This window comes from Xiphophorus hellerii, chromosome 18, assembly GCF_003331165.1.
Source record: "Xiphophorus hellerii strain 12219 chromosome 18, Xiphophorus_hellerii-4.1, whole genome shotgun sequence".
Lineage (NCBI taxonomy): Eukaryota > Metazoa > Chordata > Actinopteri > Cyprinodontiformes > Poeciliidae > Xiphophorus > Xiphophorus hellerii.
This window is the reverse complement of record NC_045689.1, coordinates 27,605,177-27,629,547: the sequence shown is the minus strand read 5'-3', so window position 1 is coordinate 27,629,547 and position 24,371 is coordinate 27,605,177. Positions and strand designations below refer to the sequence as shown.

General features: G+C 40.2%; 1 protein-coding gene across 6 annotated transcripts in view; it reads right to left on the bottom strand.

Moving 5' to 3' along the window:
* Positions 1 to 407: 407 nt before the first annotated feature.
* Positions 408 to 24,371, bottom strand: part of igsf9ba (immunoglobulin superfamily, member 9Ba) — an 88,184-nt gene continuing 64,220 nt past the window's right edge. The window contains exons 12-21 of one of the 6 annotated variants that reach the window (XM_032545153.1): positions 23,411 to 23,534; positions 22,899 to 23,074; positions 18,966 to 19,192; positions 18,786 to 18,870; positions 18,522 to 18,686; positions 17,338 to 17,383; positions 16,560 to 16,646; positions 13,097 to 14,716; positions 6,536 to 6,666; positions 408 to 5,810 (exon numbers count right to left, since the gene is read on the bottom strand). In XM_032545153.1, coding sequence (XP_032401044.1) covers positions 5,605 to 5,810; positions 6,536 to 6,666; positions 13,097 to 14,716; positions 16,560 to 16,646; positions 17,338 to 17,383; positions 18,522 to 18,686; positions 18,786 to 18,870; positions 18,966 to 19,192; positions 22,899 to 23,074; positions 23,411 to 23,534 — 2,867 coding nt within the window. In that variant the 3' untranslated portion in view covers positions 408 to 5,604. Of the gene's footprint in view, positions 5,811 to 6,535; positions 6,667 to 7,556; positions 8,953 to 9,768; positions 9,815 to 13,096; positions 14,717 to 16,559; positions 16,647 to 17,337; positions 17,384 to 18,521; positions 18,687 to 18,785; positions 18,871 to 18,965; positions 19,193 to 22,898; positions 23,075 to 23,410; positions 23,535 to 24,371 lie in introns of those variants that run through there. The other 5 variants (XM_032545154.1, XM_032545157.1, XM_032545158.1 and 2 more) reach the window with 5 other exon arrangements.

Here is a 24,371-nt window from a genome sequence, read left to right as displayed (position 1 = left end):
GACCAACACTCACCCCCTGTGTCCAGCATTTGAACTGCAGTGAAATTCTGGAAGCACACAAGGAAATAAACACACACACAGCAAAAGTAAAACCTCTTTTGATTTTTTTCTTTTTTTTATTATATCAAAATACAAAAATTTTGAGAGGAAAATCTTGTATAGGACTAAGCATTTGAAATGATATGGTGACATGGATCCAACACTGCGCTCATGTTCCCACAGACATGCCATAGACAGAGCAGAGATCATGTGATAGGCTCATGTCTACGTCATGATGAGCCGCCAGGAGTGAGCCTGTGCATTTTACCCCTATAAAGGCCTGTGATGGCGACTGCTGCTGTACATCCAGACCCGTTTGATAACAAGCCAGAGTGTGTGTTGTCCTTTTTTTTTTCTTCTTCTTCTTCTTTTTTTTTACATTTTAGTTTGTTCAGGTTTCTGCTTACTCGAAGAGAAAAGAGAGAGAGAAAAATGAAAAGAAAATTCATGGCAGTTGAACATGAGTAGTGACCAAGACATGATCTCAAGACGAGTCACTGGATAGCAGTGGTAAAAAAAACCCCAAAAATAGTACAGATATTATACATAAGGCTTTGGTACAGCACCATACAGTATGAGTTAATTGCTCACAAAAACAAAACAAAAAAAGTTAAGTAAAGCATCAAAAAACCTGATGCGGTGACAGAATAAAATGGCATTTCTAAAAAAAAATAATAATAATTAAAGAAACAATCAGTGTTATCGTCTTTAAAAAAGAGAAGAGTGGAAAAAGTTTTAACTCTGAATATTTACATATGGACATCATGATCAAAACCAAAACAAGAACAACGAAAACATGTAAAATACAGAATGTAAACGTGATGTACAGCACAGAGTTCGGTGGATGAAAGTGAAACGAAACATGGGAATTTCTCACTTCTTTTAAGCACTACTGGGTTTGCTTGAATATGAGCTAAAACAGTCAACAATGTAGTGCTTATAGTAGCCTACGATTAATTATACATTCTAGCTTCTCAGTGCTGGTACACATGAAGAACAAACGGAAACAAACGAACAAAAGAGATAAAGAGAATATAGAAAATACTACGTACTTTTCTAGCTTCCGTCCAATAACAAACCAGCTCACATGGCCATGAATGATTGCTAAATAGGCATTTTTGTAATTGTCTCTACATGCAAGATTAATACAATTTTTAAAAAAAAGAAAATAAAAAGAAAGTCAAATCTTTCACGTATCATCCTACCAGCAGCTAGTGATGCACTAAGAGCCGTAAGCAGACCCCCCCCCCCCCCCCCCCCCCAACACAAAACAAAATCGCCACAAAATAACAGAGAAACGGAACAGAAAACGTCGCTAACAGTACGTCCAAAGCAGCCCTCTTAAACGCTGTACACGTTCCCGTTGGATTTTGCGAAGAAACAAATGACGAGCCCGGAAGACAGCGTCTGTTTGTAAAAAAAAAAAAACAGCAGTGGTGGGGATGTGTGAGCTTTTCTGACAAGAGAATAAATGCAACGACTCATGGCTAAACTGTACAGTACTAATAGGAGTTGTTCGTTTAAAAAAGTTGATGGTGGGATGAGGTGAGACGTTTGCGTCCTCAGTAGTAGTAGTAGAAGTGTGCTTGAAAAAACAAGTGCTGTTGACCATAGATCTACATTGCTGTGGAAAAGCATTTCCCCCTCTTACAGATTTAAAGCTTTTGATATTTGTTTTGGTCATACTTTAGAAAAAAAAAATGCAGATTGAAATGATGATTTTATTTATTAAGGAACAAAAAGATATGCAAATTAACCAATGTGAAAAATAAAATTGCCCGTAAACTTAACTGCTGGTTGTGCCAACATTGTGGGCAACAATTAGGCATTCATTGTGATGACGGGCAATTAGACTTTTGCATCGATGTGAAGGAATTTTGAACCATTTTTCTTTACAGAGTTGTTTGAATTAGTCACTAATAATAGTTCCCAAGAGGGAAAGGTCTTAATAAAATCTAGCCACAACATTTTAATCACATTTTTGGTTCAAACTAGACGACTCCAAGCTTGTTTTTTTCTTCTTTGTTGAGCAAGGTTACAAACTACCGATTGGAAATTCTTTGCTAAAGAATTAGTTTTACGCCACTGATAGATTGCATTGACTTTGCTTTTCGCCTCTTCCTGATGAGTTTTTGCTTTTTGATTTCTTGAATTTCGAGATATTTTATCAAACTTTTATGCTGTAAAAAAAAAAAAAAGAAAAAAAAAAGTCCTGCTTATGTGAATTCCTGATTTTACAGATATGGCAATAATCTGCTCAGCTCAGCTGTCAAAAGATGCGTCAATTCGTGATTCAGGAAGGGTGGATTATTTCTTCCACACAAGGACAGATTTTACGGATACCTTCCCCCCATCGCCCACTTGAAAAATGCATTTTGCATTTACTCAGGTTCCACTTGACCAATGTTACATTTACCTTTGTGGCTTAAACCACTTCCAAGCAAAACAAAAGCACAAATAGATGAAATCTTTAAACGGGGCAAATACTTTTTCACAGCACTGTACAGGAAGTTTGCAGAAAAGACCCCCCCGACCTGACAGCGCACTCCGATTCTCTTCCATGTGTCCCGTGACTAGTTGCTAATCTAAGTCAGGCTACATTTCTCCCGCTTAGGCTGGGTTAATAATTTCAATATCACCACAAATATATTTTAAAGAGGGTATCTTGGAAGCACAGACAAACATAGCAAAAAACACACTATAGAAAACAGGTCATTTTTGAGTTCATTGAATGTCACAGGTCTCTATTAATCAAGGTTATACGTCTACTTTTATCCAGTATTGTCTATCACTGTAGTCACACTGTTATGATTAGGACAATGTCTACCAGAGCTAGTTTAGCTGCTCACACGCATGCGCGCACACACACACACACACACACGTAGGGGGTGGAGAAAAAGTTCCTTCCGGAAACGGAAACAAATCTTCAGACCTCTACTCTACAGCACCACAAAGTTAAACATAGCACCAAGTCGTAATGTTCAAAGCAACTATGCCCTAACACACTTTAATTTCATCAAACTAATGTAAACACTATTTCCTCCACAGCACGTTTTGTACATGTCTACAGCATGTCCGTTGCTTTTAGGAAACCAAACAAAAGGGGGTAAAAGTAAAAAAAAAGAAAAAAAAAAAAAAGTTTCCATCAGGTTTATTTGCTTCGGACACGTGAAGGCGAAGAAAACCGTCGTGAATCTACATGTGTGCTCATGAATGGGCAAAATACATTATTACTTTGTTTCAGAAATATAATAGAGGGCAACACATTTCTGCTTCTAAAGCGTCCCCCACCCCGCAATGGGCTTTTACATACTAACACATCAGAGGAAATACTTCTCAACTTGTGCAGCCAGTGGGCTGTGGCAATAATACACTGTACGGTACTAACATTAAGTGTACTTTTCTTCTCAGATAAAATAACGTCTGCTAAAGTATGACAAATTAGGCACCTTAAAATGTTTTTAAAACATCCACTTAAAGCCGTATCGTAAGCAAATACTTTGATATATAATCTAACTTCTTTTAACTTGGGATATCCGTCCCATTTTTTTCTTTCTTTTTTTTTTTTCTCTTCATACATCCCCGTACAAGAAAGTCTTCCTGTAAAACATGGTTGGATTTCTCTTTACAAATACAATACACACCATGTACAGTACATAACAAATATAGATTATTTCCTTGCATCTTACATGAAACCAATTATTTTGTTTGCCGCTCGCTTTCAAGCAATCGCCGCTTTCTCGCTCGTCCAAATAGATTTAGAGAATCATTCACGTGGATTAGCCTCGGATATAGCAAGACGTTCCAATTTGCTGAAATGAAGCGGAAAAAAAAAAAAAAAAACCTGCTTGATGCGTATTTGCGTGACTGAACGAGCCTTAGCGAAATAATCGGAAAGAGAAAAGACGATAATATCGTCAAAGAAAGCGGTAACCGGCAGAACGGGCGTGGACCGTTGAACACTGGAGTTTGGACCTATTTTTGCCGTCTGGTCGTCTCAGCAAATCGCCGCTGCGCTTCGTAAGCATTTCGACGGGTCATTCAATGCACCGTGACGAAGGGACATTCATTTCCTGTACAGCAAAACATACATTCATTATCGGTTAGTGTCAAAAAAAGTAATAATAATAATTTTAAAAAAAATTAGCAAACGTATAGAGAAGTAGCTAGCAATTAATATACAGTTTGTAAGAGATAAACAGTCAGGGTGGCCATTTTGTTTGGAGATTCCCCATTGCTTGTTTTACAGCTTCGTGAAGCGATAACATTCCACTCTAACAGCTGCTGTCAAACTTTTACATCTTCACTGTGCAGTTTACTTGGGATTTCTTGCCCCCGCAATTTTTATATAATATATATATATATATATATTTTGAAAACAAAAGTCTTCTGGTACTATTGTTAAAACAAGCTAAATTAGACTTACGCATTCTCTCTTTCATGTGTCCTTGGCAGACAAAAAGCAATATAAAGAAAACCCAGACATTATTGGAGTTCTCACTTCCTCAGAGTGACAAACATGAGAAGGCGACGGGAAAAAAAAGGCAGTTTATGTTAGAGAAAACAAAAAAAAACAACAAAAAAAACCAACAAAAGGCAAAGTAAAGGCACCTCAAGATGTGCCCAATTTCACAAATGATTCTTTAAGAATGAGATACATACAGACACTTCATACTTTTGTTTCGTCGCTCCTTAAGTCCAACCTCTGCTGAGCATGAAAGTCCCCCGAAATTTTTTCACGAGGTCTCACGAAGGCTATGGTCTTTAGTCATAACACCGTGCCCTAGCAACGGGCGTGACGACACAGAGCGCAACACTCCTCTCTACTCAGAAACCCCCAAAAGCAGACACGATGCGCTAGCTGCAGTAACGGAAAGCATCCAAATAAGATTAAGCTAGGCCATATTATCCATTTGAATGAGGGGTGAGCGTTATAAACCTTTTTGTCCGTACCTTTAGAGTGTAAAAAGGTCAAGTACGTACAGTATACCACAAGAATTACAGCAACTCTGCGTTTACTCTGAGGTATATTTTGCGGTAAGAACCCTGTGTTTAAAGACTGACACTAGTTGTATTGTAGGAAAGGTAGACTCATGTCCCTGTACAAGGACGCACCAGGCTTTAACAGTACACTGTTTCACTGAAAAACCTAATAGGTATGAACCCTCAATGATAAGTGAGTGGAAAAATCTTTTTTTTTTTTTTTAACGTGTTGTGTCATACTCAACCAACACACCTTATTACTGTAAGAGGAAGCTTAATTCCCTTGTTTTACTAGTTATATACATTATATATTTCTCAGAGCATTTTCAAGTGAAATTCCTCAGAAAAAAGAAACAAAACAAAAAAATTGTCATTGTTCTTGTCTTCAGATGAGGCTTCCAGCCTCTGGAGGATCCAGTTCGCGGCTCCTCAGACACATCAAGTTGTACGGATTGTATGAAACCTTTGTTTGTCGCTGTTGATGCGCAGGGGGGGAGGTGGGCAGAGAACTGAGGTGTTTTGGACTTTGCTTCCATGAGGGGCCAGCTTAATTGGGTCCAATGGCTTGGTGGGGCACACGGGTCAGCGTAGAGTTCCATAATTCGGGCCCTCAGAGTCTGCACTGGCCAGGATGCCTGTCTGGTCCTCCTCGGACGGCCTACGCTGCAGGAAGGAGGTCAAGTAGCGGTAAGGGCTCTTGTTTTGCTTTTTACTCTTTTTGCGAAGGTTGAGGTCTTCTCCCTCTTGGGGTGTCTGAGATTGCTGCGGGGTCTGAGAGGGAGACACGCCTGAAAGAGAGGCAGACGAAGCACACACTGGTTTACACTCCCAGAATACGGTTCCAGACCAATTTGTAACCCTATTTATTATCCACACTTTGGTCATTCTCACTATCTATACGTCATACAAGTAAACAAACCACTGTGTAGCCACGAAAGTTGCTCTCTTTTGGTTTCTTATCTTGCTATCAGGCAAATAGATGGTTACATAGGTCTCCAATTGCTTAAGGGGCGCTAGTGCAACAACTAAGAAAATGACACACACATACACATATATATATTAAGAGACCACTTAAAATGATCAGTTTCTCTGATTTTACTTTTTATAGGTATATATTTGAGTAAAATGCAGATTGTTCTTTGTATTTATCTGCAGAAAATGAGAAATGGTCAAAATAACAAAAAAGATGCAGTCCTTTCAGACCTCAAATAATGCAAAGAAAACAAGTTGATGTTCATTTAGAGACAGGAAAAAGTGACTTGCTGTTACACATAGATTCTAATTTTCATTTGAATAATTTCGTCGCATATTTGACCTGTTTAAAAGGGACTCCATTGAAGAATGTCTTAATTATCTATTACTAAACGCTATTTTACACACTTCTGTAATAATGGTGTAAATCTAGTTGATAATGAATACAAATTACACTGAATTGGCACAACCCTGCCCACCCCCACCCCCACGAAAGTCTAACTTTAAAAATGTGAAACCGGAAGGAAATCCTCAGACGAACCTGTTCTCCTCACAGATGTTGCGTTGTTATTATTATTGGCAGCCACTCCCTTGGCTTTAGCTATACAGTGGTGTAGCAGTGCTGGTAAGCTCTCAGACCCGGCAGTATCACTAGACGCACCTAGAGGTTCCCTAAGAGGACGAGAAGAGACAGCACAGCATGCATTGCTCCAGATTAATCCAGCGGTCTGCTCACTGACGTCTCATTGACAAAAAAAAACCCAACAACAAACAAGACAAAACATTGCTTTCATTGCTATTTTCAGTAGCTGCTATCGCATGAGTTTGATGAGCACTTGAGCGTCTACTGAGAGCTGTTTCACTAAGATGATGAATTTCCAGTCTCTATCTGCTTTGATGAGTGATAAAAGTTAAGACAGGAGAGAGGAAAAAATGGAGGAGACAAAGTGAGAGAAAAGACTGTTGACAGGAGGTGGAGATGGTGAAATTGCTGTTTGCTCTCAAACAGCCACGACGTTAAAGATCCAACCTAAGGAGTTCAGGTCACATGTTTGGACCCGTACTTGTCCTAAATTTTTATTTTGACTCCAATTTTAGGGATCATAATTACATTTTTAAATCTTTTGTACTATTATTATTTTAGTGCCAAATGAGAAAAGATTGTAGCATTTAAGTTATTTTGGATCTTTAAGTGGTGACTGCTTCAGAAATATGGGTAACATTGATTTTTTTTTTTTTTTTTTTTGCTGTATAAACTCAGAAAATGAAAATAATTTTTGGAATTAAAAACATTACAACTTCTCTTTCAATTTTCCAAAACCACAATATGTGACACACTGCAGTTTGGGGGGGTTGGCAGGCTTCTACCCATGTGCAGATGGTCATCAGAGTTCGGCTCTCCTGAACATCAACATGCAAGAAATTTCGGACTTTTCCAGCTCAGGAAACTGGAAGTAAAATTCTTTAAATTTTGTGTCGAACGCTTCAAAATAGGTATTATTTTGTTTAGAATAAGGACTTTAAAGATCTGTTTGATGTGTGTTAAAGTGAATTGTTTTTTTTTTTTTTTTGTCATCTGAACTGGATTGAAGTGAAAGGGGAAACTGACCCAACAACTGACTGGTGTATTGCAAGGTTTTCCAGAAATACATAATGAATTTCATCAGATTTTGCCAGTTTGTGACTATTTATCTCTTCAATGTACTACAACACTTATCTAAAAAGAAAGATTAACTGAGACGCAGCAATTTACCTATTTTTAATGGCCAAATTTGTATCTACAAACCTTTGTGAAAGAACGGGTAAGGTCAGTAGCTCAGAGAATGCCAGCGTAAAATAAGTCTAGCTGTGAAATTTCATCCCTACGAAATATCTCACGGTCAGCTGTTGGTGTCACCATGGCAAACTGGAAACAGCTGTTATTATGTAAAATCACAAAGTGGGATCAAAGGATCTCCAACTTGCTGCAAATTCATTACTGAAGACTTCTGAACTTCACGTGACCTTGAGATTGGTTTAGGAACAGCTAATAGAAAGCTTCACAGATCGGATTTCTATGGCGTCCCACATCCAACATCACTGTCTGACCTCACTAATGAAATTCTTCAAGTTCCTGTAAACACACTCCTAATTTTAATGAAAAAAAAACCACCTAGAAGAATTGAACTGTTTTAGCTACAATATGAACCCTACCGACAATATTGCCACTAAAGTTCACAGCGCAGTGAAGGAACAAGGAAATATTTTTGGCAATATATTATATAGGGTTTGTTTACTGGCACAAAATGGAGTGAGAAAGGGAGAAACTGGCAATGAATATATAATTGGGTATAATTTCGCAAAAGTCCCTGTAGCCCTGACAAGTAGAAATATGAAAGCTACTTTGTACTTAGTGGCAGATTTTGTTCTAGTTTTGCAAATGAGTAGCTGAGTGAGAGTCGCATAGCAAATAATAAACCTGAAACACTTCAATAAAAAAGTAGCTCACAAATTATTAACAGGAAACTTTACACTTTGACGCTTTCAGACGAGACTGCCAACCCCTTCAAATAGATCATTTTTTTGTGTTTTTTCTGATAGAAATTGAAAATAAAATTAAAAGGAACTATTTTCATTTCATGAGGGATACATGCCAGGTTCAATGAAGAATAATCATTTCGATAAGCACAGAAAAGAATCATACCAATTTCAAGTATCTTCACTTTCTCTGTACAGCTACACGTCATTAAAACACACACATATAAAGCTACATAACCTCATACATTTTTTATTTTTACATGTCTGGATACAAACAATTTTCAAAAACTTGACATAATGCTGCAATTAGCTTTTTTTAAATTAATTATATATATATATATATATATTTTTTTTTTTTTTTTTTGCCAAAAAACAAACATGTACTGTGTCAGAAAGGGAAAAGGAACACAAAGCTTTAGAGACGCTGTCCATCATTTGCCTCTGTGGAGAGAAAGATTGAGAGGCATTAGCAGAGAGGGGGGGGAGGACGGGGAGAGGAGACAAATCTGACAAAACAGTCCCGTACATGAGAAAAAAAAAGAACAAAAAAAAGGTAATTTTCATAATCAGATCGACTGTTTGCGGAGGCCACGGTGTGTTAAAAACAATATAGTACATTTCCATTAAAAAAACAAAACAAAAAAAAAAACCCACTAATACAGCACACTTTCATAAACATGAACACTGCGTACAGAGGCTTTCACCATGCTGACGGGAGGAGATGGCAGGAAGAGGAAATGGTCGTTAAAGAGCGAGTCACATGACAGAGAGAACGAAAGCACTGAGGACAACAGATGTGACAGAGAATTTAGTTGGAGAATCGTTGTTATTTTGTTTGGTCGAAAAAAGAGAAGTTTAGAGAATGCATGCATGGCATTTTGCACATGGAACAAAACTTTAAAGGGGAATTTCTCCAGTCTGTCTTTCAAGTGCATCCTCTATTGATTCAAGCCTTTTGTTTGTTTGTTTTCTCCCTTTTTGTTTCACTGCAGGGATTGATTTATGCATCCGAACCGTGAGAGACCAAATGCTTTGTTCGGTTCGCAGCGACTCTCCAAGCTCAGCTACGACAGTCTGCGCCGCGGCAGGCTAACAGAGCAAATGTGTCCTGCAGAGTCAGCGTTTTTACCATTAGTTGTTCTTCACTTGAATCCAGCACAGAGGCACAACCCAAAGCGATTCCCCTTTAAAGGAGAGAGTGATTAGAGCCCTCCCCCTGCTGACCCCTCCCCGCTCAGACATGGGTCCGACCCTTACCTATTGCGGCGTAGGGGACCGGGTCACAACAACGCTGCCCAGATAGCTGAGATCAATCAAAAACAAATCAGGTAAGACCCTTACCCTCTACAAAAGCAGCAGCCCTACAAGCTACCCTCCCTCGGCGGCCAGTGGTAGTGAGGGAGCGGTGAGTCTGCCCCGCTGCTTTAGCTCCGCTCTGGCCGCGTAGCGTCTTAGTCGGTGAGGTGCGTGTGAGGGGGCTCAAGGTGTGTGCACAGAAAAGAAACGGAAACCTAAAAATTCTGTTTTCTGTTTTCTTTTGCTTTGTAATCTAAATCTTTCCTTGCAGGTTTTGCATTAGTGTTTCACATTTTGTCACAAACTTTAATGGGTGTTATTTGCACTTCATGTGATCAACACAAAGCGCAAATTGTAACGTGGACCGAGAATGATTCGTGGTTATGGCAACCGCCTGTTCCACACAGCATGATGCTGCCACTACCGTGTTTCACAGATTCTTACACATTGTCTAAAAAAGGAATAGGCATGGCAAACTGCAAATGTATTGACCCCACCCCCCAACTCATAATTATAACAGATTATATTTATTATGCCCTTTATGTCTTGAGATCACAATTACAGTCTATGAAAATAAATAGATAAAAAACATTAAAACAAATATCTAAGAAAGTGAAGCATTAAGAGCTAAGATGCAGCCAAGAGGCCTCTGTTAACTCCGGAGGAGCTGCAGAGATCTACAGCTCAGGTGGGGAAAATCTATTGATTGGACAACTGCAAGATGGCCGCTGCAAAAATCTGACAGTTAAGATACAGAAGCAAGAAGAAAGCTGCTGTTGTCTAGAAGTAATGGAATAAGGTGCTATAATCAGATCAGATAAAATATTAAGTTTCTTCTCTACATTCAAAATAGTCAGAAAACAAAAATGACTGAACATATTGTGGAACAATGCGGTGGCAGCACTGTGCTACGGGGATGCTTGTCAGCACAAGGTTAAAAATGTTAAATGTTAAAAATCACGCGTCATTATCTTCTTACTTCACAAATGTGTGCGTTCTTCTTTCTCCCAATCTGTTACACAAAATCCCAATAAGATGCATTGTTGTTTGTGGCTGTAAAATGTGAAAAATCTCCAAAATACTGTTTTGTTTTTTTTGGCAAGGCACTTATAGGTGGGGTAATCTATCTAAATGTATGTATGAATGGGAAAAAAATGTGTTGTAGTGCTTCTGTTAAACAACTGCACGCTCAAACGTGTTGTCTTGACTCATAAAAATAATATTAGTGGAACCTACCCAATACAAACTTTGTAAATGGATTTCTCCAATTCCTGAAGTTAAATTCTTTGTGCATGAAATGAATTATTTTGACTTAAGTAACTATGGCTTTTATTCTTCCTTCTGCAGGAAAAGAACTCAGCTTATCTTATCAGCTCGTAAGTTTAAACCACTGATTATTGACAAAGCAAGGTCAACTAAGGTTTGCTATCTCAGTGTAACTTGGCTCAACAAAACCCAAAACTCCACTTGATGACAGCAGGTTATTCTTTGAACTCAGATTTTCTGCTTCAGTCCATTTGAATGCTCACATGAGAGGTGTAAAATAATCATTCTAGAAAAAAAACAAAACAAAAAAAACAATTTGGTCATCCAGATGCTTCTTTAGGAGAAGAATACTGCTGCTACAATCGGGACAAGATATAAAACTAGCAAAACCTTGTTGCTAGGTCCAATAAGTGAGATAGAAGCCAGTTAATTAGGTTGTTGCATAAAGTGCTTAATTTTTCACGCTATACAGTGGCTGCTTAGTTGCATTTCAATGTCAGAAGTGAAACTGACGTTTTACTTGCACATGTTAATGGTAAAGGATTACAGATAATCAAAACCCATTTTTATTTTCTCCTAAAATTGGAATATTGCACAAGGGAAATTAAAATACCATTTTGTTTTTACAGAAATGTTTCCGTTCTTGCTTACACAATGACAAAAAATACCGCAGTTACCGACACCCACCATCCACAAAGATGATGAGATACGAAAGGTAATTTTTATTTGTTTTTTTTTACAATAGGTAATTGCTAAAGAAGCAGCTGTTAACAGGGTGCTGTATTCAAGTTGGAAAAGTTGAGTGGAAGGAAAACGTGTGGTAGAAAAGGGTGCACAATCTGTAAGCCACAAGCTTCAAGAAGGGAAGAAATGGACTCCAGTAGGGGTCAGCACTGAAAGAGCCACCAGAACTTGGACTGACACTGTTGCATTATTTGTGTTGAGCCACTCATGAACATGAAACAATATCATATCTGAGTTAAGAAGAAAAGGGACTAGGTTGTGGCCTGGTAGTGCTCTTCTCTAATCAAAGTATTATTTATTTTCATTTTATTTGGTGGTAAAAGTGCTTGAGTTCAATATTCATACCAAACTGCAGAAATATAGGTCTGAAATATATTATGGTCTGTACGATGATTCTATATAATGTGTGTATTAAAATAGATTTAATATGTATTTTCATGAAGTGTATAAAAATACTCTAGTTTAAAAAAAATTGATAAAATACAAACTACTGGTGACAAATTGGCTGTATAAAGATGATTTCCTATAGAGGCATTAACAAAAAGAACAACTTCTGGACTTGCTAAAGATTGAGAAGACTAAAAGTAATCCCAATTTTTTTTTAAATTAACTCAAAGTCTCTGCTCCATATGCCTAAGTCTGTTGAAAACATGTCATTAAAATAAAGACAACTTTTCTGCAGAAGGAAGAACAAAATACCTCAAATCAGAATAGTTTGACTATTATTTAACAATCGATAAAAACATTTTTTAGGACTAGAAATGAATACATAGTAGTGATTAGTAAAAAGACGTTAAAGTACCTAATTCGTCTTTTTAAAATCCGTACTGTCACTAATTATTGAAGCTATTGATCTGTTGTACCCTTAATCATAAATAGTTCATTTTTTGAGTGTCAGTAGTTTGGTGTTTCATCAAAACTTAAAAAAACAACAACAACATTTTAACCACTATTTAAAGTTTCATTTGGATTAGCAATAATGAGGAAAGAAGTATTACCCACAAGTCAAACTGGGTTTTCACATGTGAAAGTTTCCAACTTAGAGAGCAGTTGTTTTTATAAACTGTCAGTGTGTGCTAAATGCAATTACATGCCTTCTGCATATTAAAGTAAATATGCATCTTTATTATTGCTAAATGGAAACACCACAAGGCAAAGGTGTGGATAAATGCAAAGGATATTTGGAAATAAATAAAAAAGGTGAACAGACGAAGAGAAAAGTCTCCCCTTTTAAAAAAAATCAACATGGAACTATTCTCTACAGGAATGGATCACCTACCCTGAGGCTGAGATCTGGAGCTGGGAGGGCTCTGAGGGTAGCATCTCCTCCTCTGTCCGTCTCTGGGATGGCCTCTGCCCAAAAACATCCCTGCCCTCTGGAGGGGGGGAGGGGGACTGGGAGGGGTAACTGGCAGCGGTGGAGGCATAGGACATGGGGTAACCGGGGCTGGGCTGCTTGGCGCCCTGGCTCTGAGTGGGCGAAGCGGTCAGGGAGGACCTCCGCGAGAAGCTAACGGTGGCCGAGGGCTGCAGGGTGATCTCGGGCATCTCCAGAGACCGAGAGGTGCGGAGGATGCTGGGGCGCGGGGGGGGCCTCACTAGGATATCTGGGGAACCTGGCTGGGTGCTAAGAGGGCTCTGGGAGAGCGGAGACAGACGGGAGGGTTGGAGCACTAGCGGGGGTAAGCTGGGGTCTGCCCGGCGCCCCGCCCTTGGACTGAGCCAGGACTGAGGGCTACTACTGGGGGCTGTGCTTGGGCTCCCTGCGCGGGCTGCCGGGTCAGGGTAAGGCAACACTGGTACACCCACACCGTGGGCCGTGTGTCTGAGCTGGCCGAGACTCTGGGCCTGTTGCATAGCTAAACGCCTAACTGGAGGCCCTGGGGGCCTGTCTCTGCCTGGTGGACCCAAAGGGACCTCCAGCTGCAGAAGTCCGGGGCTCGTCGGATCCTTCAGGGATGGAAGGTGCAGGCGGCTGGGGGGGAGAGTATGAGGAGGGTATGGGGGTGGGTCTGGGAGGTTCTGGTGGTGATGTAAGGGATGGTGAGGTGGGTATATGAACCGTGGGCCCTCTAGGCCCAGGAAGGGTAACTCGTGAGCCTGCCAGCTCTCAGGTGAGCGGGGAGGAGGGCTGTGAGTGTGCGACAGAGAATGGCCGGAGGCAGTGTACTGATGGTGTTCCAATCCTTCACTCTCCTCCGGGATGGAGGGGTAACCGAAGGGCCCCTCAGCCGTGCCCGGGGGTGAGGACAGAGCGGAGCTACGCGGGCTGATGTCAGGCATGTAGAATGGTGGTGGAATCCCTGATTCAGCACGGCTGCCTAGATACCCATAGAAAGGGCCATGGGGAAAGCCCCTGTAGCGGGAGGCTGGGGCCTGCCCTGAGGCATAAGGTGCACTGCCCTCTGCAAAGCTCATACCTTCCATGGGCCTGTGCAGGCGGGGGCTGTAGGTGGGGGGTTGCGTTGACTCCAGACTGGAGGACGTTGGGGACAGCTGGGGCCTCAGCGTGGGCATGATAGGCGGCAGAGGCCCGGGGTCAAAATCATTCTCCTCATCCGACTGCCGGAACTCCGGGTACATGTCGGACTCCTCCGCAAAGGGGAAGCCCTGGATCCGGCGGTGAGGCGGGCTGGTTTCCATGACAAAGCGGCCGTCAGGGCCTCGGCTTATCAGCTCTATAGGCGTGGTGACCTCCGCCTCGTGTTTGGACACACTGTATTTCTTGCTGGCTATGGCACGCTTGGTTTTCTTGTAGAAGGAGAGCTCTTTGTCCTTTTCTCTCTGAGGGCTGGGCAGCTTCCTGACGTACAGGCCCGGGCCGTGGGAACCCTCGGACGACAGAGAGCGGGGCCGGGACGGAGGGGAGCTCTCTGGACTTATCTTCCCCGACGATAACCTGAAAGAATGAGAAACGCAGACTGAAGGTGTTGGGTTTATTTAGCATGTTGCTAAAGCTCAGAGGGGACTGGGGTTGAAAGAGGTATCTGATGCTGCAAATTAGTCCGCATGATTGCGCTTTCTGAAAGGGATGAGACAAAACAAAGCTGAAGCACTTGACCAAGGCAGCCATAATGAACTACATTACGATAATGACCAGTTTATGGCAGTGGCAGCATCCTGATAGGGCCACTATGGTGGGATGAGAGGAGAAATAGTAATGCAACCATGGCAGCCATACCACAGATCCATTGAATCAACATCTTCTTGGTGACGAGACAGAGGCGAATGATGTCTGACCACGCCTTTATTACCCACATTAGAGACGGCGTACACAACATTTATTGCACAAGCTCACGATACCTACAGTGTCCTCAACACTAATTTGACTTCCTGTTAAAGATGTGAGATTTATTCTCCTTTTAGATCCAAGTTGCCTAATCTTACACAGTAAAAAAGAAAATTATTACCTTTGAATACGCGTTTTTGATAAGAAAATTAAGGAATACATTCTTACTAAACTGGTGCCACACATGGTGGGGCTGCTTTTTTAATAGCTTGTACAAACCTGCTACAGACGAAGGCTGATTTTGTGTTCATTGAACCTTTTCTAACCTTTCAAAGTTATCTAGAAGAGGCAAATAGATTTTTATTTATATTTTATTTATTATACTGTTTCAAATAGTTCATAATGCCATGTAACGTAACAATGTTCCCAGGGCCTTTGAAATATAAAAAGATTAAATTGTTAGGGTTGGAAACAGACAGGAAGTGTACATTTGTGATAGCTCTCATCACATCTTTTGAGTTAATTGTCATCTTTGTCAACAAAGATGACAATGTTCAATAGTTCAGTTACAACTACTTTATAGGAGCTATAGGTGTACATAAAGGTGGCAACAGTACTTGTGTAAAAAAATAAAGATTTTTTTTCCCCACTGATTTGCTGTATATGAATTAAATACTTAAGTTCTTCAGAGTAAGATTATTATATTGCAAGAAAAAGTTATATTTACTTTAACACACATATACCAGAGGTGACTCTCTATTAGTTGGGAAAAAGATTTGGCAATGCTTTGACACCTAAAACATTGTGCAAAGATCTAAGTTATTCTTTTAACAATGTTAATATTTGTTGTCTTGTATGGCCACGTGCACAAGAATTCATACTTTTCTTCCACACAAACATTTTTTGTGAACTCGGCAATCAACATCAGGGCTAGCTTCAGCAAATGTTTCTATGTTTAAATTATACCGTAGGATATCTATGGTAATGGTCAACTCCAAATCTATCACTCTTTCTTGAGTCTGGACATCTGGCTACTGGGATCTATGGATTTTGAAGATTTGTACAGAAAACCTTGGGCAACATATTGCTTGTGAAGCACTGAACCGTTTAAAAAGACAACGATGGGAGAGAAAAAACTACCAAAGTAGTCAATGAAATGGTTTTGACGTCGTTCGTTTCATTTTTTAAAACAGAGCATTCAGGGTTTTAGCTCCATCTCGATTCTTTGAAATTTTGATAAGGACAGAAATCTTGGAAACCTATTTAATCTTGAAATCTATTTTAAAATTATGTGTCCATACCCACAGTTCTGTATTGTTCGTGCAACGTGGCTAATGCAATTCCTTCCCTTCGTGATGTAAGGGGCTGTACATGCAAATATGCCGGTAAAAATGCTCCACTACAACTAAAAGAAATCACCGTCAAATGATACGTTTCTATGCAATGCTGTAACCATGCAGCCAAGCCAGTGCAGGGCAGCACACTCTGTATTTTTGTGCAGGCAGGCACTCACAGGGGGCTGGCCGGTGGGGGCAAGAAACTGCTCCTGGCTGGCTCGTCCCAGCAGGGCTCTACCCCTGGCAAGGGGGTGAGAGGAGGCCTGCGATGGGAGACAAACAACATGGGCCTGGTTCATTTCTAACTGTGCTATTTGAAGAAGGACTAGGTGCAAACTGCCAGACCTGCCTTCACCTTTTCATAAGAAAATATAAGGAAAGGGAAGCGAAACCGATCATTTCTCTCTTTTTTTGGTCTATGTAAAAGGTAATAAACACTTTGGAAAACAGATTATTTTTCAGAAAGGACCTTGTTTTGAGTTTGAAATGCAGTCATACATGTGCACAAGATTTACAAACTGACAAATACACACATGGAGCCGATACTGTACAAGGAACGAGACCATTAAACACAACAATCATGCACAAAAACAAAAGAAACAAAAAAGCAGACAGCGGTTCGAGGTTTAACGACACAGATGATGTAGAAGTCAAAACACATACAGCAGCTTGTGCTTAAAATGCTAACTTTGCTGCTTCGATTTAATTTGCCCATGATTCTGTTGGGGATCAACTCTGTAAATGTTGTTCCGCACCATTAAAAGAAACTTTACGTCATCATGGGCCTCAAGCTCAATTTACACCGTGTCGTAATCAGAATCGATATTGGAGTGACTTTCAGCTGTATGCCTTGTGCATGCATGGTGAGACAACTGGGTATAAGAGAAGACGAACAGTCGTTGCCACCTCGGCAATGCAAGGGGGTTAGGGGGTATTCGAGATTTCTTTACTTACGGCGACTCAATGCTTTTCCTGAAGTGCGTCACTGACAAGGGAGGATCTGCGAGGACAAACGGGTTTAAGTTCAGCATTGGCTTGGCAGGACAAATTACTTGGACAGAAAGGGAAAATCACATTCTATGCTGAAAATAAAGATAATGTAAATATAGATAACGTAAAGTGGGTAACGTAAACAGCTAAAAAGTTTCTTTAAATAATCATCAGTTGCCTGGAATTTACTCAAATATAGAGCTCTGGAAAAAATTAAGACACCACTTAAAATTATCCCTTTTTCTGATTTTACCTTTTATGGGTATATGTTTGAGTAAAATGAACATTATTTTATTCTATAAACTACTGACAACATGTCTCTGAAATTCCAAGCAAAGCTTTTGTATTTATTTGCAGAAAATGAGAAATGGTGAAAATAATAACGAAAAAGATGCTGTGCTTTCACACCTCAAATAATGCAAAGAAAACAAGTTAATATTCATTTAGAAGAAGAAGAAGAATTACTTTATTCATCCCAGCAGGGAAATTATTTCGCAGTTACAGCACACGACAGGAGCTGCGTCTGCAGGCAGCCAGCTGAGCCGGCGCCATTTTTGAAGGAGGACATGCGGCAAAGGTCGTCGGGACCGGGAGTCGAACCCGCGACGTCCGCGGGTCTAAGGCCTCCAAATGTGGGGCGTGCTAACCCCCTGCGCCACCACAGCACGAAACACTAGGAAGAGTTCAGAAATCAATATTTGGTGGAATAACCATGAGGTTTTCAATATGGGCTCTTATTTTTTTCCAGAGCTGTATTTGGCTGATATTCCACCCTAAACTGTAGTAATGTTCAAAATTAAAACTCAAAAATCAGCTTTATAATCCACCTCGATACAGTGTGTCGAGGATACATTATTTCCTTACACTTAAGAAATTCAACCGGTTAAACTCTAGACAGCAATATCCAAAAATGATTAACCCTCCCACTGTCTTAAGAGACGGGGTCATTTGGATGCCGCAAGCTTTTTACCCTGTGCGCAGTCTGGTGGGTTCTCAGTGACCCGTCGTGCGCTTTTACGAGTTTATTTAGTGTGTGGTTTTGGGAACTGACAATCTGATGGGTTCTTCTGGTTCTCTCTCTCTCTCTAAGAGTTTGGAGGAAACATCACAAGGGCAAATGCATGTTGACTTAGTAAAGACAGACCAACCTGGTTTACGCTTAAGTTTTCGACGGTGTTGTTTATTGACAAAGCAGGCTGCTAACGTGCTGAACAGCACCGCCGCTGCCAGAAAACAGATGGTCGCCACGACGCCTGCCACCACAGGCCGTGCCAGCCCCTCTTCAGGCAACTCTGCAGCAGGGAAGGGGTCTGCTGAGTCCGCCAAGGAGACAGAAAGACGTCAGAAGCGCAGAAAGGTTAAAAAACGATTGACAACGATTGGCAAAGCACCGCTCTGTAAAGACCCCTGACCTGTGCTAGACACTCCCACTACGTTGCTGCTCTCGCTGATCAGGTCGTCCATGACCGCCATCACTCGGAACTCGTACCAGGACTCCTGTTGGAGCAATGAAAACAAAGATACATTTGTGTATGTCTCAGCTGGATGGCAGGAACAGACAAGCGCAGCACTGTTTTTATCGTCTAACTCACCTGAACGAGGTCTCTCGCTACCAGCTCAGTCTCGGTGGATGGAATCAAGTCATCGAGAACTTCCCACCTCTCCCCAAGGCGGAACTCCATGATATATCGGTCGATGGGGGACGAGTGGTTGGCTGGGGGGAGCCATGTGAGGAGGACACCGTGCTGCGTGCGATTGGCTGTGAGGCACCGTGGTGGAGTAAGAAGCACCAGAGGTTCAGCGGTACCCAGAGGAGAGCCTGTGGGCCACAATGCCAGTTCAGAAAGGGAAAAACTGACACGTTGATCTTAAAAACAAGTGAAGAGCAACTAAGATCAATATCACACCCTTAATGTTTAATAAAAGACTCCAAACTAATGAATACCAATTGCTTGGAAGGCAATTGGACAAAGACAGTTTTAGATTTATTGGTATACGGCAATCAGAAGTCTTTTTTCCCTCATGAACGCAGCATATCTAACGGGGTAATTCATGTTGTAAACAACCCACCTTTTGAGTTTAAGTGTTTATTGAAAGAAAAAGAATTAGAGTTTGTCTTTTGTCATCTGTAAGGTATTTAAAAAGAAAGTTAGAAGAACAGAAATTTGTTCCAAAATTTCAATAGACATAGAAGTCAATTGGAATTGGACAAAATTCAGCAGATTAAAGCCGTAATCAAATACAGAGATAGAAAACTGAAAATGACACACCTCTACTCATAATGTCTGAAAAGGTGCATTCTCAGCAAATAAAGTTTCTCCAGGAAAAAAAATGTTCATTTCTGCATCTGATTTAAACAAAGTTGTTTAGGAAAACCAGTTTATTCTAAGACAGAAATTCAGATTTTAGAGATTAGATGGAAAAGAGCTCGAGCACCTTTATAAAGAAATACTACTAAACCTCAGTTCTTTCATCCCTGGCAAAGAAAGCGATTTAAATGAACTCAAAAAACAAAAATATACATGTTTACTTCTATGTTTTGGATTATTGTTATGTTCCAGGGTTCTGCTAACAACCAACATGCTTCTAATGTTCAAATAACTATTTTACGTTACTCATTTGATGCTACATAAGTATGTTAACAGCAAACCAAATGGCATTGCATTGAGCTCAATAGCTCATACAACAGTTTGTCGTAGCTGTTATATGAAGTATTATAACAACTGCCTTGTGATATAATATATAAAAATATTAATTTAAAGTTCCAGAAATAACATAAAAATGCAGGTTATTGGATAATCCACTCCAATTAACATTCATTGTCAGCCATCAAGTGGACGTCATCCGAGTGTGAGAATTAGGTCAGTGCTTTGCAAGCCTCATTTAGCAATTGTTAATTGAAGACAAGCTTTCATGGCAAGCAACATGCAACTAAATGTACATTTACATAAAACAGAGCAGTTCTGTCAGTGGCGAGGCGTTACCCAACAGCTGATGAAAAAGCACCTTATCTAGTACTGCTTTTCAAGTCTTCTGCAACACACGATTTCATTAATTTACACGCGTTTGTTTGAGGTCAAAGTATTGTTAATAGTAGTTTTTCACAATTCACAAGCTGTACATCTGGATGCATTTAACAGACACTAAACAGGCAGCAAGAAAGGCATACAGTTAATTCAGTGGTTGCACTGATTTTGTTTTTTTTTTAATCACTGTAATTTTCAGCCGACTTCACCAACACGCCGCTGTTCCTGAAGAGTTTTCCTTTCTCCTACGTGTTGACTTGTCAAACTGGTGGAACTAATGAGATTATTTACGGCTTGAGCGTTTGGTGTTTCCGTACATGTAAATAGGACGCCAACATTTTTAATGTAATTAGTTACGCCTGTTCCTTTCCTGCTGTGAGGAGTTAAATTGTTTGTACCCAGTTAACGTCTAGTTCACAGCTCACGGCATTCAGAGATTGTCAGCGTCACCTGCAAAAAAAACGTTCTTTCCTTTTTCTTTCAATTTTTCTAAAAACATTTTTGGCAAACAAAAAAAGGTGTTCAGCCATTTCTAGCTAGGTTTACACTGCAACACTCTCACAGCTGATTGATTAAACAAAACCACTGCAACTGCCTGCTATGTTCCTAGGTCTTTCTGATGCTGTTTGTTCACTAATGTTCTGTAACAAACTTATGAAGCCTTCACAAAACATTTGGATTTATACTCAGATTAAAGGCAAATCCACTTATTTTTACTAAGTGGATGAATTGTAAAGACAAATTGGTTACACTCAATTTTATTTAGGGTAATCAGAGCAAAGACGGCTCAACACAAATCATAATAATGTTTTATCATTTAGCCTCCGCTTCACAACTGTGAGCTACTTTGTGTTGGTCTGTGGCATAAAGTAATAACTAAATATACTGAAGTTTGTTTTTCAGAATTTAAAATAAATGTGACAAAAGGCGTGTATGAAATTGTTCAAAAGTGGTAAAGTAACCAGAAAGAAGCTTTCCAAGCTAGACATGACAGACATGAGTCAGTGCAACACATCCCTGTGAACACAGTACTCATAAAAGAAATTTGCATTTACAACAACAATACTTCGGCCTCTCTGTCCTGCAGACAGCTGCACGCCTACACGGTTGCACAATTTCAGCTGTATTTTGTTCGGCAGTATGCCCTGCACCCTGTAACGACGCAATTCTTGTCAGTCGCTGTGATGTAATTTAGCTCTGAAATCCACTATGTCTCATTTCTGAACATAATCTGTGGGACGAGGTAATAAAACAAATCCTGTTCACGGTGACCACACCTCTTGTTGCATAGGATTTAACATCGTGGCACGCCTTCGGAGCCCTTTAGGAGTTCATGCTTTGACAAGCCAGAGCTGCTTTTGAAAGCCAACACATTAAAATCAGGTAGGCAGTTTCTCTGCTTTAGCTAAACTGTGTAAAGAACTTTAAAATACTCCATCTATGGCTGAAACCATTAGGTTAATTGTGATTAATTGATTATTGAAATTGATTTAGTGATCAAATAATTGTCTATGGACTCTAAAACATGTTATGTGCTAAAATAACAACAAACTCAGAGCAAATGGTGCAAAAAATATATGTTAAGATTTTTAAAAAGCCTTCTTTGTTAAATATTTTCAACCCTGAAATCCTCAAGTGGTCTACCTTTAGCTTCAGATGTGTTTTACTGACCAATTACTAACTGCTTGATAAAAAAAAATAATAATAGTAACAATAAACAGAATAGTCCTACATTGTATTGATGTCAAGTCAAACAGAAAGGGACGAGCTTTTCACATGTTGATGATAGAATTATTATCTTAGCTGCAGATGCATCTTTTGCTACAAATGAACAAGTGTGAACTAAAGCAATGCTATGTTATTGTCTTCTAGGGAATACAGTTTTTATTTTCTTATCCAAAAAAGGAACTGACCTGTCTGCTTGCAATTTAGCAGATCTCAAATATTGTATAAAATAAGTTCAAGTGGTTAAATAAAACAGCTGCAGAGTTGGTCAGTTTTTCTTTCTCTCCCATAACTCGATTAATCATTAGAATAATCAATAGGGTATACGATAACTATAATTGTGAGCTGCAGCAATTTTCATCCCAGCAATGAAAATTCTGCCACTTTTGCAAAATTGCTTTTATGTTTGCAACATTTTTAACAAGGAAAAGTAAAAGAAACCTATTATAGTTCAATTGCAGCCTCCAAATATTTCCTTCAGGTTGTCCTGTGTTACTGCAAACACAGTAACATAAAGTAAGTCCATCCTTACTTGGCTCATTATAAGCCACTGAAAATATTGAAACAGACCTTTATGCTCGAGATTCAAATTGAAAATTAGATAGAAAATTGTGCTTTCAAACTACAAATACAACATAAGTTTGTTTTTCTTTCCGTGAATCCTCCAGAGAGGGTAGTAAGCATGCTGCTGAGTTCGGTTACGCTCTAAAAATGTCACTGACAACGTCTACTTTAGGCTTAGCATTCAAACGACCTTTATTTAGGAGAGCCTACCTGCGGTGGTGACTGTCACCACTTCGCTGAATGGGCCCGTGCCCAGTTTGTTTTGAGCCAGCACACTGAACTGGTACTCCGTCCCAGGCTCCAACCCTGGCACCACCAACCAGGTCTGAGCACCAGAAACTGGCATCGAATGCCAGTCATGAGGACCAAAGTCTGTTCTCTTAGACCTGAGAACAGAAACACAGTCATAAAAGTACGATAAACGCAGTTGATGTGGTATGTGTTGTTTAAGTTTGTGTTATTCAGAAAAATTGATATCTTGAACAACCGTCGAGCCCCAGTTGTTCTGAAGAATACAGTTCACTACCTGTAAACCAAACTTAAAACCCATGTGTCTAAATATTCAGGGAGACGTTTCCTCAGAGCAGCTGAGTGTTAGCTCTTCTTTATAATCGCTGTCAGTGCAGAAAGGCGTCCACGTTCTGTTCGATAACTGCTAACCTTCCAACATGTTTAGTTTTCTGTTGCAAACATCGATTAGAAGTAAAAGTAAGAGCACTCACACTGGACCATACCACACAGAGAACGTCTGCTCGAAGCCACCGTCATAGCCTGGTTCCCAGGACACATTAGCAGAGGTCGTAGAGGGCAACACATGGATATTGCCTGGAGCGTGTGGGCTGGTACCTTAGTGGTTGTTTTTTTTTTTGTTTTTTTTTGACCCCGCAAAAAGAGAGACAAAGTGAGAACCTTTTAAAATATTGCACTTTAAGAATATATGCAATGTTAGTATGATACCCTGGGTTTTTATGGAGATAGGGTCAATATAAATGCTTCAGTTGATTTTTTTTATTATTATTATTGTTACAGGAACAGATTGGATGATGTGACGCGGTCCGAGATTGCTACCAGCCACAGGTCAAGTTCATCCCACCCACACAACAGCTGTGCAGTGCGGCCCAAAGCCAGCTACTTCTCACTGAGATTAAGGCGAGACCTGAATGTGGTCTGAGGAGCACAGCTGTCAGTGTCGCCCTGTGACCCCGCGTCAGCTGACGGCTGGCCACGTTCAGGCATGCTGCCAGCTGTGCCAGGGAGCGACCAGGCAAACAAACAGCGTGCTTACTGACCCGCTCACTTACTGACCACGCAGAAAACTACACTCTTGACATTTGGAGTGAAAAGACAAAGTTGCGTAATAAGCAAACAAAGTTTTGTGATTTATTAATTCTGACATCTAAAAAGTAACAGACTGGGACCAAGTTTTTAACTTTCGGTCAAAACCTACCGAGCAGCTTCACTTAGTGAGCTAAGATAGCGGTTTGTCAGCTTTGCTCACTTGCTAGCTGAGTGGCACATTATGCTTAGGTCACTAAGCTAGCAGTTAAGTAGCAGTTAAAAGTTAAGCTAGCAGTGAAAATATACTAAATTTCTCCTCACTGAGCAAGTAAATTATAACTACGGTAACATCAGTCTGTCACAATAAATATATCCGAGACACACGACAATTTAAGAGGCATTATA